Below are 23,551 nucleotides of genomic sequence, written 5' to 3'. Positions count from 1 at the left end.
TCGGGTTTGAAAAATTTTACTCGTCTCGGATTCGGGTAGGGTTCGGGATTAGGTGATCGGATACCCATTACCCGAACCCGATTAACTATACTAACAAAACTAATCCTAATCCCTAATTTATTTTTTCATCTCTCTCTCTCCCTCGCTTCCCTTCCCATAGTTCTCAGTCACGCCTCTCCCCCACTTCACTGACAACTGCCGACAGCCCAGTCATCACCGGCAACGTCTCCTTTCTCTCCCCAGTCGACGATAAATCTTCTCTCTCCCCCGTCAATATCTCCTTCTCTCTCTCCAGCGGCGACATCTCCGACTTTCCAGTTGAAGACAACTCTTCCCTCTGCCCGGTCGGCGTCGGCGATATTTCCTTCTCTCTCCCCAGTCAGGTGAAATCTACTCTTTTCGATTTACGCTTCTCTCCCCACACTTCACTGACGCTAGAGACAACACTTCTCTCCTCAATCGGCGACATCTGCTTTGACTATAACTCTCTTTCAAGTTTCAAGATTTTTTATGTGTATGTTCTTAAAGAATTTTATAATTTATGAACTATTAATATAATTATTTGGATATGTTAAAAAATCTAATTATTTGCTATTTGATTAATGTAATACTGTTGATTTTTAAATTTATGGACAATTAATCTAATTATTTGATTATAAATCATTATTTGCTGGGTTGCTGAGTTGCTGGATCTTGTCATTGAACATTTCTCCTCCTACCGGGTTGTGCCAACTGTTAGATAGTTTATTTGGTTTTGTCATTGAATTGAATTAAAAAAATTATTTGCTGAGTTGCTGAGTTGCTGGTTTGTATCGGGTTCGGGTATTGTGCGGGTATTGTTAAACGGATTTGGGACGGGTTCGGATAGTAAAATTAAAATATTAAACGGATTTGGGACGGGTTCGGAAATTGTATATATAATCGGGTTCGGATTTGGGTACCCTCAATTTTGCGGTTACCCTACCTGTTTACATCCCTAATTCTCACAAACTGAAAGAGATCTTGTACTGATTCAGCGGTCCGTAAATTGCAAGGGCATATTTCTGCAAAATATCACAGGAGAGCGTAAGAAGTCACCTATGTCCTCCACTTCTGCTCTTCCTATTCCTCCCTCTGCCCCCTCTCTCCCCAGTGACCCATCCTCCAACTACCACCACCATAAAGCCTCTCGCTGTACAGTCTCACCACCGCCAAGCCCCACTCTCGCAGCCTCTAGTGTCCGCTCTCGCCTGAGCAGGCTTTGTGTAGAGGGTCAACTCCATCTTGCTCGCCAACTGTTCGATGCAATTCCTCGCCCAACTACTATTATTTGGAACACGATCATTATTGGCTTCATTTGCAATAAAATGCCCCTAGAAGCCCTTTCATTGTACTCCCAACTTAAAATTACTCACACCAAATGTGATTCCTATACCTACTCTTCTACTCTTAAAGCCTGCGCAGTAACTGGCAATTTAACAATAGGAAAAACCATTCATTGCCATTTTATTCGGTGTTTATCATATCCGAGTAGAATTGTGTATAATTCTCTTTTAAATATGTACTCTACATGTTTGAGTAGCAGGTGCCCCTTGAATGATTTTGATTTCTCCAAGTATGATTTAGTATGTAATGTTTTTAAGACAATGCCTGAGAGGGATGTGATTGGTTGGAACACTGTGGTTTCTTGGTATGTGAAGACGGAGAGATACACAGAGGCGATTAGACAATTTAAGATAATGATGAAAACGGGGATTAATCCAAGTCTAGTAAGTTTTATCAATGTTTTCCCTGCTCTCTCGAGCTTCGGCCACTGCAAGTATGCAAATGCTCTTTATGGGTTGCTTCTTAAACTGGGTAGTGAATATGTGAATGACTTGTTTGTTGTGAGTTCAGCAATATCAGTGTATGCTGAGCTTTGTTGCCTTGATCTTGCTAGGAAGGTTTTTGACCATTGTTTGGAGAAGAATACAGAAGTTTGCAACACTATGATTGGTGGGTATGTGCAGAATGATTATTTCTTTGAAGGTATTGATCTATTTCTTCAAGCTATGGAAACAGAACAGATAGTTCCCGATGATGTAACCTTTCTCTTAGTTTTGACAGCGGTTTCACAGTTGCAGCTTCTGGACTTGGGCCAGCTGCTGCATGCCTTTGTAATTAAAAAGCTATCAGTACTACCAGTGAGGATACTGAATGCACTCATTGCCATGTACTCTAGGTGCAATTCTGTCCACACATCATTCAGAGTTTTTCTGAAGATGCCAGAAAGAGATGTTGTCTCATGGAATACCATGATTTCTGGTTTCATACAGAATGGGCTATATGATGAAGGGTTGATGCTTGTGCATGAGATGCAGGAAGAAGAGTATACTGTTGATTCTGTGACAGTAACTTGTCTACTCTCTGCAGCATCTAATCTTAGAAACCAAGAAATTGGAAAGCAGACTCATGCATATCTTGTTAGGCAAGGCATCAAATTTGATGGAATGGACAGCTATCTCATTGAAATGTATGCTAAAACAGGTTTGATTAGGACAGCACAACAGGTTTTCGAAAAGAACTATACTAGAAATAGAGATCAAGCCACATGGAACGCAATGATTGCTGGGTACACACAGAATGGGCTGGTTGAAGAAGCTTTTGTTACCTTTTCACAAATGCTTGAGCAAAATCTAAGGCCTAATTCTGTGACCTTAGCATCCAGTCTCCCAGCTTGTAATCCATTAGGAAGTATAGATTCAGGAAAGCAGCTCCATGGAGTTGCCATTCGATTTTTATTGGACCATAATATCTTTGTCAGAACTGCCCTTGTTGACATGTACTCTAAATCAGGTGCAATCAATTATGCTGAAAGTATTTTTACCAAATCTTCTGAGAAAAATTCTGTCATGTACACGTCAATGATATTGGGTTATGGTCAGAATGGGATGGTTGAGAGAGCTCTCTCTTTGTTTCATTCAATGCAGAAATCTGGTATTGAGACTGATGCAATTACTTTTGTTGCGGTCTTGTCAGCTTGCAGTTATGCTGGTTTGGTTGATGAAGGTCTTCAGATTTTTGAGTCAATGAAGAGAGACTTTAAGATTCAGCCCTCAATTCAGCATCATTGTTGTATTGCAGACATGTTAGGAAGAGTTGGGAGAGTGATTGAAGCCTATGAGTTTGTTAAACAGCTGGGAGAGGAAGGGAATGTAATGCAAATTTGGGGATCACTTCTTGGGGCTTGTAGACTTCATGGACTCATTGAATTGGGAGAGGTTGTTGCCAATGAGTTACTTGAAATGGGTTCAGTAGACAGCACAGCAGGCTATAAAGTCTTGCTCTCCAATATGTATGCTGAAGAAGCAAACTGGGAAAGTGTTGATAAATTGAGGAAAGAGATGAGGGAAAAGGGTCTGCGAAAGGAAGCCGGCTGTAGTTGGATTCATATTGCAGGTCATGTATTCCATTTTATGTCTAAAGATAAGAATCACCCTCATTGTGATGAAATATATGAAGTGTTGGAAAGGTTAGTATTGGAGATGAAAGATACTGATCATAGTCCATTTCCTGGGTGTGTTTGACATGTTTTTATGTCAGATGGAATTACTAGTGGACAATTAACCTTTGGTAAAACAAATACTGGTAGCCAGTGGCAAGTGGTGTTGCTATAACTGTTTGGGTTTTCTGTTTATAGTGAAAAATGAAAATCACTATCATGTGAAATCGGAGAATGAACAGAAGATAGAGAAGAAATTGAGCAAGAATAGAAAGAATAACAGATAGGAGAAATATTATAGAAGCAACAGCAGAGAAACCTTATAACAACTGTTAGAAAGCAAGCCAGATGGGGTAGGAATCAAGCAATGCCCACTCTACCTTGCTCTGAATACCAACTGTTACTAGTGAGATTCTGAATTGTCCTAAAACTTTAGAACTGAAGAAGAATAATGGAAGGAAGAGAAGAAGCAGAGAGGAGAAACAGAAGAAGAAATGGGAAGAGGAGGAGAATGAGAGAATTAGAGAGATATCTGTTGTATCATATAGATTTTGTGATTGATTGCAAAATAGCCTCTGCATTGTTATGAATACAATCAATAACTGAGGGTTTAAGAAGAAAACTGTTAAGTTCCCTAGTTAAGGATCGCACGGGTCTGTGGGTAGGAGAGTCGCCTTCAGCTGTGACCTTGCCTTTATTACGATTCCCACCTCTTCAGATGGAACTCATGATGAAGAAATATGAGAGCTCAATGGAGGGAGCTCGGGTACCTCAAAGCTCGGTAAAAAAGTACTTTAGATCTTGAAAAAATTTGGTAAATAGTTTATGCTTATTTTATTCATTAGTAATAATTCCTTTTTATAGTGAGACTTATAATGCAAATAACTAATCAGATACAAGTAGAGTTTTATTTGAACTTATCACTTATCTAACTGATAAGATAAAGATAAAATCTAATCTAACTATTTAATAAATTTAGATTAATTTAGATAGAGATAGATCTCTTAATCTAAAATATAAACTTCTATCGCCGATGAACTTCTAATTTTGTTTGGAGCGCTTGTAGTACTTACCCACGAATGCATCCATAACATCACTCCCACCCTAGAAAAATAGCTTATCCTCAAGCGGAAAGGAAGGATAAGCGTCTTGAAAATGAGATAAGGATTTCCAGGTGACATCAGTATTGGAATAGCCAGTCCAAGCAACTAAGATTTTCCATGAACCATGATTCAGTTGAGATTGGATGATGTGAATTGGAGTTGGAACATTTCGGCCATCTAGTGTGGGAGGCAAGGGAGGAATGTCAATCGGAAGTTCTCCTTTAAATGGCTTGAGTAAGGAAACATGGAACATCGGCCACTTTATTTAAAGGACCTACCTTGTAGTCCACTCGAAAATCAAAACCCAACAATTTACGGATCCAATGTTATTGAGGAGAAGTGGTCAAACGTTGTTCAAGCAAGTATTTGAGGCTATAATGGTCAGTCCGGATAAGGAATTTCCTCCTCCATAAATAATGACGTCGGTGTTAGACCACTTTCGCTAGCCTAATGAGCTCACTTTCGCTAGCCTAATGAGCTCGCGATCATATGCCACTAGTTTGAAGTGTCTTGCGGCCAATTTCTGACTGAAAAAAGCAATTGGATGACCATGCTGTTAAATAACAGCCCCTATACATTCCCCAGATGCATCGCATTTGACAACAAATTCAAAATCAAAATCTGGTAATTGAAAAACTAGAGAGTTTGCAAGTGTTGCCTTTAATTGTTGAAATGCCTCTCTAGCTATAGTAGACCATTGAAAATTATTTTTCTTCAATAAATTTGTAAGAGGATTTGCGATACTACCATAGTCTTTAATAAATTTCTAATAGTAGCTTGCAAGGCTAAGAAAATTACAAAGGGTTTTAATAGATTGTGGTTCTAGCCATTCAGTTATTGTTGAAATTTTACTTGCATCTGCTGTCATCCCTACGTCACTTATGACATGACTTAAATAGGACATCTATTTAGCACCAAAAGAGTATTTAGAGTGCTTTAGGAATAAATGATGTGAACATAACAAAGTGACAACCTTTTAAATGTGGCTTAGATACTCCTTCGATGATTTCCTGTAGATTAGAATATCATAAAAAAGATAAGTACAAAATTTTTCAAATGAGGAGAAAACACATTGTTCATAAGTGCCTGAAAAGTAGAAGGCACGTTAATAAGGCCAAATGGCATAATAAGAATTCAAAATGGCCATGATGTGTGCAAAAAACTGTTTTTTCCACATTTTCAGTATCCATTCGAATTTGGCGGTAGCTGGAGCGCATCTAGTTTGGTAAAATATTGAGGCCTGTGCAGCTCATCAAGTAATTCATCGACCACGGAGATCATTTAATTCCCTGTAATCTACACAATCTCCACGAACCATTTTGTTTTTTAATAAATAACACAAGTAATGAGAAAGGAGAGCGGCTTGGACGGATTATACCTTGTTGAAACATGGATACACATTGTTTTTTATTTTCATCCTTTTGAATATGTAGGTAGCGGTATGGTCATACTACTACAAGTGAGGATTGAAGGAACAAACAAATTTGATGATGGCATGATCTTATGGGCGGCAACCCATTCAGCTCATGAAATGAATAAGAAAATTCTGCCAACACTGACTCTAAAGAGGAATCGCCTCTATTTCTTATAGAATGGACTTGTGGTTTAAGCTCTTGTTGCCGGCCATGTAGCATAACCTGCTTTCCCTCTCCAAGAAAATCCATAGTTAAACCTTCAAAATCTCTGTAACGACCCGAAAATCGGACCGCTACCGGCGCTAGGGTTCAGATTGACTTAAGGTCGCCTGAACCCATAGCAAGCCTACTATACATTATGTGTACCTGATAAAATCTCATACATGATCATACATTATAACAAAAACTTAAACATTTCATGAACCAAGACTTGACCTGTGCATGTAACAAAACTGAAAACATAAAACTCATACTAGAGCCCTCATCAAATGCTCTAGTATGGTAAACATTACATGCATCAAGCTTGGTTTAAACATAACTCATAATCAAAACTTTTACATAAAGATCATGTTAACGGGATTACAAAGATAGAAACTAGGGCAAAATATAATTCTATTCCATTAAAATTTACATGTCCACACTATGCTATTACATTAGTCTATACTACCAACTATTACATTAGTCTACAGTTTAATAATTATATGCTCGTATGAAATGCATCACAACACAAATATTCACATCAAGATGGACTTGTCACCAGTAATCCTCTACAAATTTCAATAGTGCCCGACGCTCGACGGAGCTCCTCAGGACTTCCTCTTATACATAACATAATATATCCACAATGCCAGGGGCGTAGAATGGGCAGTCTTGGTCTTTCCTTTACATAGTGCCAGGGGCGTAGAATTGGCAGTCCTGGTCTTTCCCTTACATAGTGCCAGGGGCGTAGAATGGGCAGCCCTGGTCTTCCCATATCCATCATAATATATCATACTCGAGGGTTAGTGGGTTATCCAACATCCATCCACATCAACAGTAAATTATGCAATGCATCATATTCGTGAATTCTAATGCAAAACAATCTAATACATATACATGGCTTTCGTAATGCATGAGCATGCTTAAAAGGTTTCATTTTTTAAAATAATAATTCAATTTAGTTCTACTCACCTCTGGTTGACGCTTGCCTAAAACTAATACAATTATCTCATTGTAGACCTCTACGGTCTCCCAGGTTCGATCCTACACAGATGAACTCAAATGAGGGACCAAACATAACTATTACATGACTCTAAACAACTCCCAAAGAACCCCCTAAAACATATCAAAACATGCACATAAAACAAGCAGAGGAAGGCTGGGTAGGGGACTTTCGGCGGTATGTTCGACAACCGAAGGTCCCTCACAGATCCAAAAGTCAGGGACTTTCGGGGGCAGGTTCGGCGGCCTAAACCCTTCACAGATTAGAAAGTCAGCAACCTTCGGGGGTGGGTTCGACGGCTTAAACCCCTTCACAGATCTGAAAGTCCATGCTTTCGGGGGCAAGTTAGGCGGCCAAAAGGCTGCTTCCATAAGCAGGTTCGGCGGCCAAACCTTGCTTCGGCGGCCGAACTTGGGTTCTCCAGCAAGGCAGAATCCGATTCTGCCCTATGAACACAGCCACCTAACACTCCGATCCTCGCACCCAACTACTAAACAACATGCATACTCACTTATCATGCATACTCACTCATCATGCATAAAGGATATAAAAACTAGCTTAATCCCCAGCCAGCAGCAACAAAAGCACAAGAGAGAGCATTTATCATCTAAACTAACACAAATCCTAAAGTTTTAGATCTAACCATTTCATGCATTATTAACCCTTAACCCATTCTTAAAACTTATTTAAACATAGAAAAAACAAAGATCTAGACTTACCTCTTGAAGATCTAAAGGTGACAGCAACTCCAATGTGGAGATGAGGTAAAACGGTCTCCGGAGGTCTCCAAGGTTTAAAAATTTGGATTCAAGCTCAAATCTTCAAAAACAAAAGGAAACTTATTAATTTTCTGAAAGATTTGAAGGAAAAACAACAACGAACAACAAAGGAAGGGCAATGACTCACCTTTGCTCGAAAATAGAGAGAAAGCTCTCATTTTTGGGCTGAAGGCCTCTTATAGGTGGCTGGATAAACCACCTTCGGGAGCCGAAAGGGAAAGTCCTGCGGCGGCACCACCTTTGGCGGCCGAACCTGAGGTTTTCCTTCAAAACTCTTTTCTTTCTTTTTTTTTAACACGAAACCTTACTATTTTCAAATTTATTTTATAAAAACCTTATTTTACCCCTTTTAAGGAGATTTCAGCTTCAAAAATTCTGGATTCCAACGGGAATTCTGTTGTAAGGTTGGAATTCTGACGCCGGAGTCTAGCCGGGTATTACAATCTCATATAATTGGTCCTAAAGTTTTGAGTCACTGTACTCCAAGATCCACATCAAAATCATCTAATGGTAATAAATAAAATTCAATAGGAAATTGTTCACCTTCAGTTCACAACTGTTCAACACTCAGCTTAGTACTCAGAACCTTTTCTTCATTAGCTACCGCTACCTGCAATCCAGCATGGGGTTAACTCAACAGCTTAAGTCGTTGGACATCAACCTAACTTATGAAATTATGCGTGCTGTCCGAGTCGACTAGTACTGGAATTGGACAACCCCTAATCTAAGCTATTAAATGCGTCGTTTGTAAATTTTTAATCCAGAAATAGCATATAAGGAAATAGCGGGCTCATCCGATACCAATTCTGGAAACTCGCCTATTGCATCCTCTTCTAGCTCAACACAAAACAGCTTCTTACATCGGTGTCTAAAGGAGTATGTTTCATCACAATTATAACAAAGCCCCTTTGCCCATCTCTCTGCCATCTCTATTCTACTTAATTTTTTTTTATGTAAGTTGGTGTGACACTACATGTGCTAGACTATTGCATGGACTTACCAGAAACTGAAAGTTGTTTGACGGATGAAAATGTGGCTGTGGTGGGGGTTTTGGACTAACCCAAGAACGAGGTTTGTAAAATCCTACTCTACTCAGTTGTTGTTTTCTCTCAAATGCTCGGACCCAATTCATGGTTGTAGCTAAGTTTGGAGGGCGTTGCATTTCCACCTCAAGGCGGATACTTTCAGTTAAGCCAATAGTAAATAAATCTACTTACTGATCCATTCTCACCGTTTTTGCTCGGGCCAACAAGTTTTGAAACTGTTGTTGGTAATCCTCCACGGATCTAAACTGATTTAAATTGACTAATTCCCCTAAGGGATTGTTTCGGAGAGGAGAGCTGAAACACATGTTGCAAAGCTCTTGGAAATCATTCCAAGAGAGAGTTGGCTCTTCCTGTTGACAGCATTGAATTCGTCAATTAAAACTTATTTTACATTCCTTGATTTAAACTAATTTGTAGATAGGTAAATAAGTGTTGATTCCATAGAGACCTTAATTTTGTTTAATTTAGATGACTAGTAGAATAAGAAAAATAATTTAAAACATAAAAAAGAGAAGAGAATCGTTATTTGGAGAAATTGATTTAAAAATAAAACTGAAAGAATAAAAACAAAGCAATTAAGATGGTGAAATAAATAACAAATTAAAATTTAGTTGAAAGTAATCAAAATTTAGAGGTTGGCAGTTGATAATTGATTAGAAAGCTAATTCATTTTATTATCTATTGTTTGGTTATAGTGTTCAAATATGCGAATCCCACCGATTATTTCTTATGATTAAATTAATCCACTATGTGCTTAAATTAATTCTTAACTAACTAATAACTCTAATATGTGTGTAGATTTAATTAGTTAATTGTTTTAAAAGAGAAAAAATCTAAACTTGATCAATAACAGCACGCAAATTATTTAAATAAAATCAATTAATTCCTTAAAATACATGAATATGCTAATTGCTACTTGTTATTAACTCAATTAAATAATTGCAAATTCAATTGGATTACTTAATAATATGTTGTTTTTCTAGGAGATTCAATAGGTCTCTTGTATTTCTAAGAGTATAACAATAGAGGTGATATTACTCAAAAATAGAAATTAATTAAAAATAGAAATAAGATGAAGAGAAGTTAATAATATAATTTCACAACTTTGAATAAATCTTAATTTTGATTAACCTTCACTGAAAAAAAATGTATTTAACCTCGAAAGGTCATAATAAAATTGCAAAGAAATAAAGAAAAGAGAAGAATAAGAAGGCGGCTAGAGGGGGGCTGAATATGAGAGAAGAGGGAAAAATATGAGATACTTAGGTTAATTATAGGGCAACCTTTATATAAGTTTTTCCCAACAAAAAATAAATATTTACAATTTAAAAGAAATTCAACTACTCTTATGATAACTCTTATCTCAATCATACTCTGATTGTGTTTGCTTTTATCTGAAATTGATATAGGCTCTATCAGAATTACAGCTAGCAAAATCGAAATTCTGGAGTCTGTCCATCGCCTTGGGCAAGGCTGTACCCTCCAGTCAGAAAAACTTCTAATTCAGTATCTTTTTGTTCATTTTCTCAATTTTTGATCATAAACCTGTTCAAAATTAAATTTCAAGTAAAAATCAATTGTTTTCATTAATATCATAGCAAAATCATGAAATTTAATATGGAAAAAGTGGTGAGTTTTGCAACTCATTAGATTCCCTCATACTTGCACATTTCCTTGTTCTTAAACATAAAAATTCAAAACAACAATAAAACACAACCTTGTTCTCAACCATTTGAAACTTAAGTTGTTCAAAACAAAGAACCAAATTGTCATACAATAGGATAATATGTGAAATAGATTAATTTCACCAAAGTTCACTTCAACAAGTTTCATGTTTAAAATGGATTTCTCAAGGCATCAAATTAGTTCCCAATTCAATTTCAAGCATATAAAATATTAGAATGTCATATGATATTAAACTGTCCTTTTGAAAGAATAGACTCTTAGAAACTTCTAATTAGACCAATAAAATTTAAAGACTTGGAGGATTAGTTTTACACTTCCTACTATATCTTGCTTGAAGCCGATGGAGTGAATGTGAAATAAATGGTTACTAAGCCACTTGCCTTAGATTATTTAGCTCATGCTGCTACTAGTTCCACTCATGGTCACTAGATTAAAAGGCATGGAGTGAGTTTTTTTTCTTTTTTTTTTTTTTTCAACGATCAAAAAGGGGAGATACTCTCTCAAATACCGATTTTTTCATATAGAATCACCTTAAGGGGTCATCAAGTACCGCACTACTTGGGTCATTGGATTGGTAACCAAATAATCAAGTAACTAGAGGAGTGAGTTATACGCGTGTATTTATTTTGCTTTTTTTTCTTTTTTCTTATTTTTTTTGACACCCCTTAATTTTTACATAATCATATGGTCTAAACAATATTTTTAAAGTTATTCTTAACAGAGGGCAGCAATTCATTTAAAGAACATGCATTCATTACCCAACTATTTAGACAATGACCATATTTTATGAACTCTCAAAACAACCCTTAAAAATAAGATTAGTAAAATGAACAATAAAAAATTTATTCTATTTAAGCTAACATATAAATGGCATAAAAACATGAATTCTATGATAAATGAGATATCAATTTCTCATTGCAAGGAACTGATAAAAAAATATATATTTTTTTATTTTTATACTTTTTTAATTTTTTTCAAACCTGAAAATAATACTGAAAAAACCAAAAAAAGTTAAAATTCAAGAAACAATTCAGCAAGTGCGAGTGTTGAGAAATTGCTGAGAAACAGAATAAGTCTTACAAGCTTAGGCAAACCTCTAGCAATCAACAGAAAAATTATGCAGAAATAGCAGAATAGAAGAAAAATTTTCAGAACACAACAGAAAAATATGTACATCAATCAATAAACCAATCGCAAAAAAATATTTCTATTCCAATCACTTCTCCCCCCCACACTTACTCACATTGTTTTTCAATGTGGATAAAAATTCAAGTAACGAGGGAAGTTCACAAATAAATTAGCAAAAGTGAGTCAAAGAGAACTCCCTGAGGAGTAAGTCGTTTAAAACTCAGGCTGGTGGTGGCTGGGGTATGGGCAACCCCAAGTGAGAGAGGATGACATCCAACTTTGTATCAATGTAGTGCATTTTTGCCTCAATTTTGGCTAGGCGGGCTTGATCATCAGGTTTGACAGGTGCTGTTGAGAAAGCTAGGGCTGATTTATCCTCTGTCCGAAATAAGTGCGATCGTGGTGAAATTATAGGACTTGGAGGATAAAATACAATTTCTTTCCTCTCGTTGAGGCAAAGTAAGCCCATAGAGTTAAGTACAAATATATCAAGAGGAAGAATATGCTTAGCTATGTGCAAATTAGTGTTTTTTGTGTCCAGCACACCCAATCCTATAGCTAGCATAGAAATCACAAAACCTATATATATATCATGCCCAACATTAGATATACTTTTAAACTGGGAGTCTAACTAGAAACCAAAATTAACTTTCCGTTTATTCAACATACACCGCAAAAAGAAAAGTTTATACTTTATCAGCTTGATGGGATCTTTATTTTTTCCAGAAAATGTATAACAAATGAACTTGTGAATGTATCTAAAGGCAGGGCTCTGGATATCATTAGCTTTGTTCAAGTTTCCCTGTCAATCATTTATATGACAAAATTGGATTCTAATCAGCTGGATAATTACACAATGAGTCTAGGTACTTAGTAGTTTTAATATATTCATCATCATAAACACTCAGATGCAAATTAAAACCTATAATTGAACAATGTACTAGTTTATTATGCAACCTAAAATGAACTATAGGCACATTTAAATTGAAATTCTACACACCAAAAGAAAATTCATAGGCAGCATGAAACTCACGGCATAGTTCAACATAAGAAGGACAACTTATGACAAAAAATTCTCTATTCAATATTGTCAATCAAAGCATAAACCTCATCATACAATTGCAACTGGGTCAATGCAGCATCACTTATTCTTTTGCAAGCATATATATATATCAGAATGGAGAAAAATTTTGTACTTGACCTTAAAATCACCTTCAAAATTGAAGTCACCGTGCAGGTCCTACTCCTCGGGCAAATATCTGGGCTTCCCACCAGCTATCCTGGGCATTCGCTTTTTTTGTTTCTTCTTCAGAGGAGAAGTAGGTTGAGTCTCTTCACTGCTGATGGCTTCTGCCTCTTAACCCGTTGTCCCTTTTTCATTGGTAGTCGAGGCCGTGTCCTTGCTATTGTACTCTGAAGCCTCCAAGACTAATGTGGTCTTGGGTTGCATTTATCTATCCTGGAGTTGCTTTAGAATTTTGGATTTTACCTCCCAATCCTCTTAACTGTGCGGTTGTCGAAATCAGTCAAAAATAACCTTTTTGGTTATCCACAATTTTACAACTGTAGATAGTGGTAAAATGATTAAATCCACATGGAATTTATACTTACCTATTTTTCTTATCAAGACCAAGTAAATAAACTGAAAATAAAATAAAATGGGGGGATTTTGAGATTGATGAACTAAACTAGAATTAAAAATAGCAAAGTAAAGCAACTAATAAAGTAAAGGAAATTCAATAATGAGAAAAGCCTAGTTGAAGAATTGGATCCACTTTAGTTGTTGGGATTGATCATTGATACATAGGTTCTTTTATTTGACTCAATAAATTAGTTATGGAGGTGGAAGACTCTTCTCACCACCATATCCCTTCTTAATCATAGATTAACTAGAGAATGTCCTCTAATTGATCACTAATCAACAAGTTGCCAAGGAACATCATTGGGGCTTTTAGCATCTTACAACTGTTAATTGTATTAAGAGATAGAGAGACTTAATTCTAGCTACCCAAACGTATGGTGATCTTGTTAGATTATGCAATCTCCTTGGTTTTTACACCAAGAGTTACTTGTATTTGAATATTTCAAGCAATTATGGACATAAAACTATCTAAACTAATAAATTATTACTTTGCAATCAACAATCAATGAGCCCTATTAATCTAAATAACAAAGCAACAATGGAATTAAGTATGAAATTACATAAGTATTGATAAATAAAAGAAGAACATAACAAGTTCAGATCTCACAATCCATAAACAACTTGAAGTTTCACCTAATCTTCAACTAGAAAAAGGGTTTTAGCCACTCATGGCTGAAACTAACAAGAAAATAAGAAAGAAGAAGAAGGAGGGCCAATAGGCAGCTGATGTAGCGCGCGACTGCTGGTGGTCTTTCCGAAGATGGAGCTTCAAGCTGCTGATTTGTTCTACTCTATTTATAGGTGAATAGGCTGCCCTTGGTTTCTTGATTTGGATGGAGTTCTCTTCCTATTTGGATTTGAATTCTTAGAAGGCAAGTATATCTTATTGAGATTCGGCTTCCTAGATATGAGGGATTAAGTGCTGAGGTGTCTTGAAGGTTTGCTGAGCTGTTCTCATGTGTTTGGGGAGAAAAAGACTTCTTGAACTTTTGAAATTTGAATTTCCCGCTTCTCGGCTGTCTGCTGTCACGTGCCTTTTTTGCTCGGGTTGTTTGGGCAAACAACTCGGTCAAACATTCTGTTTTGGGTGCTATCTGCACACTGCCTCTATTCTGCGAGTTTGTTTGCCCAATCTGTTTGGGCAAACAGTCTAGTCAAACAGCAAATTATTCTTCTCCCATTTTAGCTTCAACTTGGTTTGGGCAAACGGACTTGGGCAAACTAGACTTGTTCTCTTTTACTCTATTTTGGGCAGTTTTAAGGCAATTTTTACCAAATTACCCTTTTACACCATTTAGTGCAAAATAAGATAAAAATCACAAAATTAGGTAGAAAATGTGTAAATTATCATAAATAACAATATGAAAAATGGGTCTAAATTTGGCTTGATTAAATACCCCCACACCTAGCCATTTGCTTGTCCTCAAGCAAATAAACTTAGTCAAATAAGCTTTCTTTGCTACTTGATCCTTTATTTCCACTTAAGCTCTTACCCTAGACCCCTACTTTGAAGCATTGCAGTGAAGAGTGTATGCACCAAGGTTACTTTCCTCCTTCATTGTTTCCTTTTACTTGCCGTGTTTATTAATTGTTTTCCTCATTAGAGAGTTATACATGCACATATTCTTGTTTAGTTTAGACTCTTTCTGGCTCTCGGAGTGATTTGCCCTTACTTGAAGCACTTTATTCAGCTTTTTGCACTTTTATCCTTGCCTGAAAAAGTCACCAACTTTTTGACGCGAGGGTATATATTTGTGATACCCACCCCTGGTTACTCAGTTGGTCACCTGTCAAAGTGGCTACTAGCTCTGTTCATAGTCTTTGACCATTGGAACATTTTTTATTTTGTGCTTTTGAGGTCTTTGCCTTTGCTGAATTTTTCTTTTTCTTTTTCTCAATGAATTGGGCAAATCAACACCAATTGCTAAAATAAGTCATATTTCTTTATTTTCATTTTATTATTCTCTCTAACGAGTAATTTCATGCATTTTCCCCATAGCAAGCTCAAAAATTCAATTTAAAAGGAAATTCCCAAAAATGAATACAACTCACTGCAATTGATTCAACTTAGGTTTAAAGGGTCATCACATCAATAGGGTCATGGAAAGAAAGCTCATTCAATATAGTCTATGTGTTTGAGTAAAGCATATCAAAATAGAAAAAAGAAAAAAAAACTTTGGCTACATGTGTGTGAGTTGAAAACAAAAATAAAAAAAATGAAAAAAATTTACCTAATGTGTGCTAATTAAAATTAAAGCTTAAATGGATATAAAAGAAATAAAAAAAGAATGCATGAAGTATCAAAATTCAGAGGTATGCACCCCCACACCTAGATCATGCATTGTCCTCAATGTATTGGAAATATTAAAGCTCAAAAGAAACTAAATACTACCCTGGTGTGGTTGTTTGCCCAGTCTGTTTGGGCAAACAGTTGGCCAAACTAGGTGTTTTGGCGTGCAGGTGGCAGTAGGTGCTGGACCAGCAATTTCAGCATGCTCTCCATGGGGGCCATCCTGGCCTCAATCATGTCTAGGCGAGCTGCTTCTGTTTATTGAGCTGCTGAAAGTTGCTAGTCGGGTTATGGAGCTGGTGGAGGGTCTGCCGGCTGGGCTAGTTGTCTGCTGCCTTGCAGTTGTGTGGCGCCCAAGCACTCTTTCATGTCTCGGGACAACTGGACTTGCAAGTAAGATGCTGCCCACTTTGAGCAACAATAAGAAGTTTTTGAGAAGGAGAAGAATTGTCATGGAGAGGGCATAAATAGAATACTGAATTTAAATGAGAAGGGATTGCCCTGTTTAATTTTCTTCTCTGATGCTCTTTCTGCCTGGGTTGTTTGCCCAGCTTGCTTGGGCAAACAACTTGGTCGAACAATGATCCGTGGTGTGGTTTGCCAGTCTTCCCGCGCACGGGCCTGGTGTTTGCCCGATTGTGTGGGCAAACAGGCCGGTAATTCTGGATTTGTTGCTGCGTACTGCGCGAGTCTCCGCGTGTTAGGCAGATAGTCCGCTGACAGCTCTCTCTTGTCTCTTGGGTTGTTTCTGCTGTTTGCCCAGTTTATTTGGGTAAACAGTTTGGACAAACAACTTTCCACCTGCGAAAATAATTAAAACCTAGAAGTGGGTTATGGCACTGGTTTCTGCACATCTGGTTTTGTTTGCCCCTACTGTTTGGACAAACAAGCACATAGCTCTGTTTTTTTTTTTTTTTTTTTACAATAAGCTCAGCTCCTATGGAGGATGTTTTAGTGGAGCTTCTTCCACTACTTGTACTGCAAACCCTTCATAAAATGGTTTCAGACGATACCCATTCACTTTGAAGATCTTCCCTATTTATATACTACGAATATCTACAGCTCCATGGGAATAATTATGCTCCACAATGAATGGCCCAATCCACCTAGACCGTAGCTTACTAAGAAATAATTTCAAACGAGAATCGAAGAGTAGGACTTTATCACCAACCTTGAATTATTTTCTTGAAATTCGATTGTCATGGGAGGCTTTGGTCTTGGCTTTGTAGTTCCAAGAAGTCTCATATGCATCTCGTCTGATTTCTTCCAGTTCTTGTAGTTGTAACTTCTGATGGGCTCCAACCTCCTTAAGATCCATGTTGCAATTCTTGACAGCCCAGTAAGCCTTATGCTCAAGTTCAACTAGAAGATGACAGGCTTTTTCGTAGATCAATCTGTAAGGAGACATCCCTACGGGCGTCTTGTAGGCTGTCCTGTATGCCCACAAGGCATCTTCCAATCGTATGCTCTAATCTTTTCTGCTGGGGCACACTGTTTTTTCTAAAATGGCTTTGATTTTTCTATTAGATACTTCAACTTGCCCATTCGTTCGAGGGTGGTAGGCTATAGATGTTCTGTGTATGACATGGTGCTTTTTGAGAAGGTTTTCCACTACCTTGTTACAAAAGTGAGTCCCTCTATCGCTGATGATTGCCTTGGGCACTCCATGCCTAGCAAAGATGTTAGTCTTCACAAAATCCACTACCGCCTTTGTATCATCGGTTCTTATTGCTCTAGTTTCTATCTATTTGGATATATAATCTACTGCGAGGATTATATAGGTATATCCGAAGGATGGTGGAAATGACCCCATGAAGTCTATACCCCATACATCGAATATTTCGCACACCATGATAGGATTTTGGGGGCATTTGATTTATGTTGCTTAGATTCCCAGACTGTTGGCATCGTGCACACGATTTGCAAAATGAATATGCATCTCTGAAAATGTTAGGCCAAAATAGTCCACTTTCAAGGACCTTGTGGGCTGTCTTTCATGGTCCAAAGTGTCCACCTCAACTGTATGAATGGCAGAGTGTAAGGACTGAGGCTATCTTTTGATCTGGAATGCACCTCCTTATCACTTGGTCAGAACAATGCTTCCACAGGTATGGTTCATCCCAAACATAGTATTTTGCACTCTTCTTTACTTTGTCTTTAGTGTGTTTGGGCATATCAGATCGTAAGTTACCTGTGGCTAGGTAATTCACAATGTCTGCGTACCATGGTTCATCAACTTGGGCATAGAATGAATATTCATGGAGGTGATTTTCATTTTTTGCATATTCCAGAAGTTGCTGTATGGTGATCCTTTATTCGGGCAAAAAAGATTCTGCTTTATCTCGCTGTTTGGGCAAACAGCTTTCTGATTATGTAATCTGTTTAACTTGTTTGGGCAAATAAGTGCCCGCCTGCTTTTCATTTGCTGTTTGCTTGGTTGAACAGCAGCCTGTATGTGCTAGTAACCTGGATGAACTTGATTCTGCGCTATCCTGCTGTTTGGAGAAGCTGGGTTCTCCTTTTTCCTGCTGTTTGGGCAAACAACAGTTTTTCTCATGCTCTCCTGCTGTTTGACCAGCTAATGGCACCCTATCTGGACTGTCTACTCAACTGGTATGGGAAAACTGTCTTCTGATTGCTGAAGTGGTAGGGGCAGGTTGCAATCTGTCTGCGTTGGGTACTGGGGCTATTTGGGCAAACAGTATTATACTAGTTTTTCCTTTGCTGACTGTTTGGGCAAACAATAGCCTGTTTGCTGTATGCAGCAGACTGTTGCTGTCCTTCTTGGTTCTTTTTGGCTTCCTTCACCTTATTGGCTGTCTCCCCTACAAAAATCATTGTTTAGCATATCATCTTGACTCATTTCAAAGATTTCTTGACTCAAACAATCAATAATATCTAAGCCATAAACAGAGAATATGTCATGGGGATATTTCATGGCATCATAAACATTATATTTTATTACTTCCCCTTCAAATTCCATGGTCAATGTGCCATTATGCACATCAATCTTGGTTCTAGCTGTGCTTAAGAAAGATCATCCAAGCAAGATGTTTGAGGTAGTGTTGCTGTTGTCTTCCTCCATATCAATCACATAGAAATCTGCCGGAAAGACAAGTTGATGCAATTGGACAAGAACATCTTCTAGAACACCTTTGGGATACACCACAGATCTGTCAGCCAGTTGTATGACCACTCTAGTATCTTTAAGTGCACCTGCATTTAAAGAATTATTAATAGAAAGTGGCATAATATTAATTGATGCACCTAGGTCACACATAGCTTTCTTGATGCCCACATTGCCAATTTTGCAAGAGATAGCAAACATCCCTTTATCTTTGCACTTGGCTGGAAGTTTCCTCTTTATCACAACAATAACAACTTCTCCTACACTTACCTTTTCCTTCTCAGCAAGCTTCATTCGGTTTGTGCACAACTCTTTCAAGAACTTTGCATACATTGGTATTTGCTTCACAGCATCTAGTAAAGGTATGTTAATTTCCACTTTCCTAAAGGTTTCAAGGATCTCTCTTTCTTCTTTTTTTTTTGTGATTTTTCAAACCTTTTTGGAAAGGGAGGTGGAATTTTGAAGCTTGCTTGCTGGTGCACTGGTTGTGTTTGCCCAGTCTATTTGGGCAAACAGTTTTCTGGCTGCTTGGGCAAACAGTCCCTGTCTTGCTGTCTATGCTGTCTGCTTGTTTGCCCGCCTGTTTGGGCAAACAGATCTCCTGGCTCACTTTCTGGCAACTTTTCTTCAGCAGCTTGTTTTTGCAATTCTGATCCTCTATCATTAGTCTTGACATCTTGAAGTTCTCTCCCACTTCTTAACATGATGGCACTTACATTTTGCTTGGGATTAGTCTCGGTTTGGGAAGGTAACTTCCCTTGAGATTCAAGTTTGCTCACTGAGGTGGCTATTTGACCCATTTGCTGTGGGAGACTTTGCATAGTATTTGCCAATGACTTCATTATCTCCTCAAGGTACATGTTGGAGTTTTGAGGTGCTACTTGGGTTGGATTTATTTGATAATTTTGGTAGTTGTTAGCCCTAGCATTGCTGAAGTTTGGATGGTTCCTCCAACCTGGATTGTAAGTGTTAGAGTATGGATTATGTCTTGGCTGTCCATTGAATCCTCCTATTGTGTTCACTTGCTAGTCATCCCCTTGAAGTGTAGGATATTGATCAGTTGGATGTCCCACTTGAGCACATATCCCACATGGCCTAATTTGTTGAAGTTGTTGAGCTTGTTGAGCTTAGCCTATGACAAGACTTCTCACAGCAGAGGTTAGTTCAGAAATTTGGGAATTAAGAGCAGATGTATTTACCTCATTGACTCTCTTTGACAGCTGCCTTTCATCTCCATATTGTCTTGATGCGGCTTCAAGTGTTGAATTCAACTCTTTAATTGCTTAAGGCATTCTATCTTCAATTGAATCTCCACATGCTACATCAATGAATTTTCATTCGGATGGTAGCAATCCTCCATAGAAATATTCTATGAGTGATTTATCTGAGATGTCATGTTGAGGGCGGTTTGTGCACAATCTCTTGAATCTTTCCCAATACTCATATAGATCTTCAGTCTCTTTTTGCTTTATGCCACTTATCTCTCTCCTTATGCCTATGGCTTTAGAAGTTGGGAAATATTTGTTTAGAAAAGCTCTTACTATACCATCTCAAGAAGTGATTGATCCAGGTGGTAGGTAGAATAGCCAATCTTTGGCATAATCATCAAGTGAGAAGGGGAATGCTCTTAATTTCACATGCTCTTCAGATATGCCTTACGGCCTCATGGTAGAACATACTATGTGAAATTTCTTCAAGTGTTTATGTGGATCTTCATTCTCCAAACCTCTGAATTTAGGTAAAAGGTGTATCAAACCTGTTTTGAGCTTAAAAGGTGTTGTTAAGGGTGGATAGGTGATGCAAAGAGATGCTTGATCACCTATAGGGGCTGCCAACTCTCTTAGTGTTCTTTCTCTTAGAATTGGTGCCCTTATTACTTGATTTTCTGGTTCAACATCAGCATATATAGCAGGTTCAGCTGGTCTTCGGACATGTGCATCAGGTTGCATTTGAATTTAGCCATCTCAGCGGCTGTTTGGACAAACTCAGCAAAGTTGTGTTCTGTTTTAGCAGGTGCTGATTCTGTTCTTGCAATTGCTGATTCCGTTTCTACAGTAAATGTTGCTGGTTCTGTTGGTACATAAATTTCTAGTTCAATTGCAGTAACTTCAGTATGTGCTGTCTCTTGGACAACAACAGTTTCAGCAGGTGCTGTTTGGACAGCAACTATTGATGAGGATGGATTTGAGGCTTGGCTTTTCGGATTGGCATGCTTCCTTAGTTGTTTTGCTGTACGCTAAATTTCTGGATCGTAAAGTAGAGTTTCCTTGCGTCCATCCTTGATCATGAAAGAAAAATAAATTAGTTAAATCAACTCCCCGGCAACTGCGCCAATGTTTTACTGTGCGATTGTCGAAACCGGTCAAAAATAATATTTTTGGTTATCCACAATTTTACAACTGTAGATAGTGGTAAAATGATCGAATACACAGAGAATTGACACTTACCTATTTTTCTTATCAAGACCAAGTAAATAAACTGAAAATAAAATAAAAGGGGAGGTTTTGAGATTGATGAACTAAACTAGAATTAAAAATAGCAAAGTAAAGCAAATAATAAAGTAAAGGAAATTCAATAATGAGAAAACCCTAGTTGAAGAATTGAATCCACTTCAGTTATTGAGATTGATCATTGACACATAGGTTCTTTTATTTGACTCAATAAATTAGTTATGGGGGTGGAAGACGCTTCTCACCACCATATGCCTCCTTAATCATAAATTAGCTAGAGAACATCCTCTAATTAATCACTAATCAACAAGTTGCCAAGGGACGTCCTTAGGGCTTTTAGCATCTTACAACTGTCAATTGCATTAAGAGATAGAGAGACCTAATTCTAGTTATCCTAACATACGGTGATCTTGCTGGATTATGCAATCTCCTTAGTTTTTACACCAAGAGTTACTTGTGTTTGAATATTTCAAGCAATTACGGACTTAAAACTATTCAAACTAACAAATTATTACTTTGCAATCAAGAATCAATGGGCCCTATTGATCTAAATAACAAAGCAACAATGGAATTAATCATGAAATTGCATAAATATTGACAAATAAAAGAAGAACATAACAAGTTCAAATCTCACAATCTATAAACAACTTGAAATTTCACCTAATCTTCAATTAGAAAAAGGGCTAACAAGAAAATAAAGAAAGAAAACAAGAAAGAAGAAGAAGGAGGGCCGACGGGAGGCTGCTAGTGGTCTTTTCGAAGATGAAGCGTCAAGCTGCTGGTTTGTTCTACTCTATTTATAGGTAAATAGGCTGCCCTTGGTTTCTTGATTTGGATGGAGTTCTCTTCCTATTTGGATTTGAATTCTTGGAAGGCAAGTATATCTTCTTGAGATTTAGCTTCCTAGATATGAGGGCTTGAGTGCTGAGGTGTCTTGAAGGTTTACTGAGCTGTCCTCACGTGTTTGGGGAGGAAAAGATTTCTTGAAGTTTTGAAATTTGAATTTCTTGCTTCTCCGCTGTTGCAGGCCTTGTTTGCCCGGGTTGTTTGGACAAACAACTCGGTCAAACAGTCTGTTTTGGGTGCTATCTGCACACTGCCTCTGTTCTGCGGGTTTGTTTGCCCAGTCTGTTTGGGCAAACAGTCTAATCAAACAGCAAATCATTCTTCTCCCATTTCAGCTTCAACTTGGTTTGGGCAAATGGACTTGGGCAAACCAGGCTTGTTCTTTTTTACCCTCTTTTGGGCAGTTTAAGGCTATTTTTATCAAATTACCCTTTTACACCATTTTCTGCAAAATAAGATCAAAACCACAAAATTAGGTAGAAAATGTATAAATTATCATAAATAACAATATGAAAAATGTGTCTAAATTTGGCTTGATCACCTCTTCCTCATCGTCGATAAGCAGCTCATTAATAGAGGTTTTACCCTTTACATGTGAACGTGTCTTTCTCCTTGTCGCGACCAGCGGAGAGGACGGTGAAGGGGCCGAAGACGGCATTGCTGGCGCAAGGGACGGCGAGGGTGATGCGGCTACCACCTACGATGGCACTATCGGCGTGTTTGTCACTCTTCCAATGGCGCACAATTCTGTCATCGAAGCTACTGGCATTGTCGCTTAAGCGCGACAGTGGCGCAAGAAGGAGCACGCGGCGCATGGCATGGTGTCGGGCTATGGTGTTTTTGCCATGGTGTACCTACAATGAAGAGAGAGACGCGAGGGGGAGAGAGTTCTCGAGGAAGAAAAGAAAAAAATATAGGTTTTGAGTTTATATATTTATTTATTTTATTTTTTTGAATAACAGTAAATAAAAGATAATAAAATAAAATTACTTTTCTTTAAAGCAATTTCAAAAATAACTTACCATCCAAATAACCATTGAAGGTCATAAATGGTCTCCATAGAATCTGGATTTGTCCAGAAAGTCTAATCTACTCTAAGGTTGAAGATAATAGAGAAATAAATTAAAAACTAAAAATTAAAAGAAAAACTTATTAGTGACTGTACAGGCTTGGACAAGCCTATAACCTTGGGTTACCTCCTAAGCAGCGTCCTTGTTTATTGTCCTAGGCTGGACTTCCCTTCCTTTAAGCTTCAATCTGTGCTACCTCAAGAATCGTAATTTCTTCATCCTTAGGCTTGAACTCTTCATAGAAAGGTTTGAGCCTATGGTCATTCACTTTTAAAATTTCACCAGTTTCAAGATTTTGAATTTGCACG

At 37.7% G+C, this 23,551-nt stretch overlaps 1 protein-coding gene across 1 annotated transcript; it reads left to right on the top strand.

Annotated features, from left to right (window-relative positions):
• The first annotated feature begins 867 nt into the window (after positions 1-867).
• LOC110613122 (pentatricopeptide repeat-containing protein At3g22150, chloroplastic) lies at positions 868-4,364 on the top strand. Its single transcript, XM_021754083.2, has one exon. It carries the CDS (start codon positions 1,080-1,082, stop codon positions 3,543-3,545), a length of 2,466 nt encoding a protein of 821 aa, XP_021609775.1. The 5' UTR covers positions 868-1,079; the 3' UTR covers positions 3,546-4,364.
• The last annotated feature ends 19,187 nt before the right edge of the window (positions 4,365-23,551 follow it).

Source organism: Manihot esculenta, chromosome 9, assembly GCF_001659605.2.
Source record: "Manihot esculenta cultivar AM560-2 chromosome 9, M.esculenta_v8, whole genome shotgun sequence".
NCBI classification, from domain to species: Eukaryota; Viridiplantae; Streptophyta; class Magnoliopsida; order Malpighiales; family Euphorbiaceae; genus Manihot; species Manihot esculenta.
This window is presented reverse-complemented; position numbering and strand designations above follow the sequence as displayed.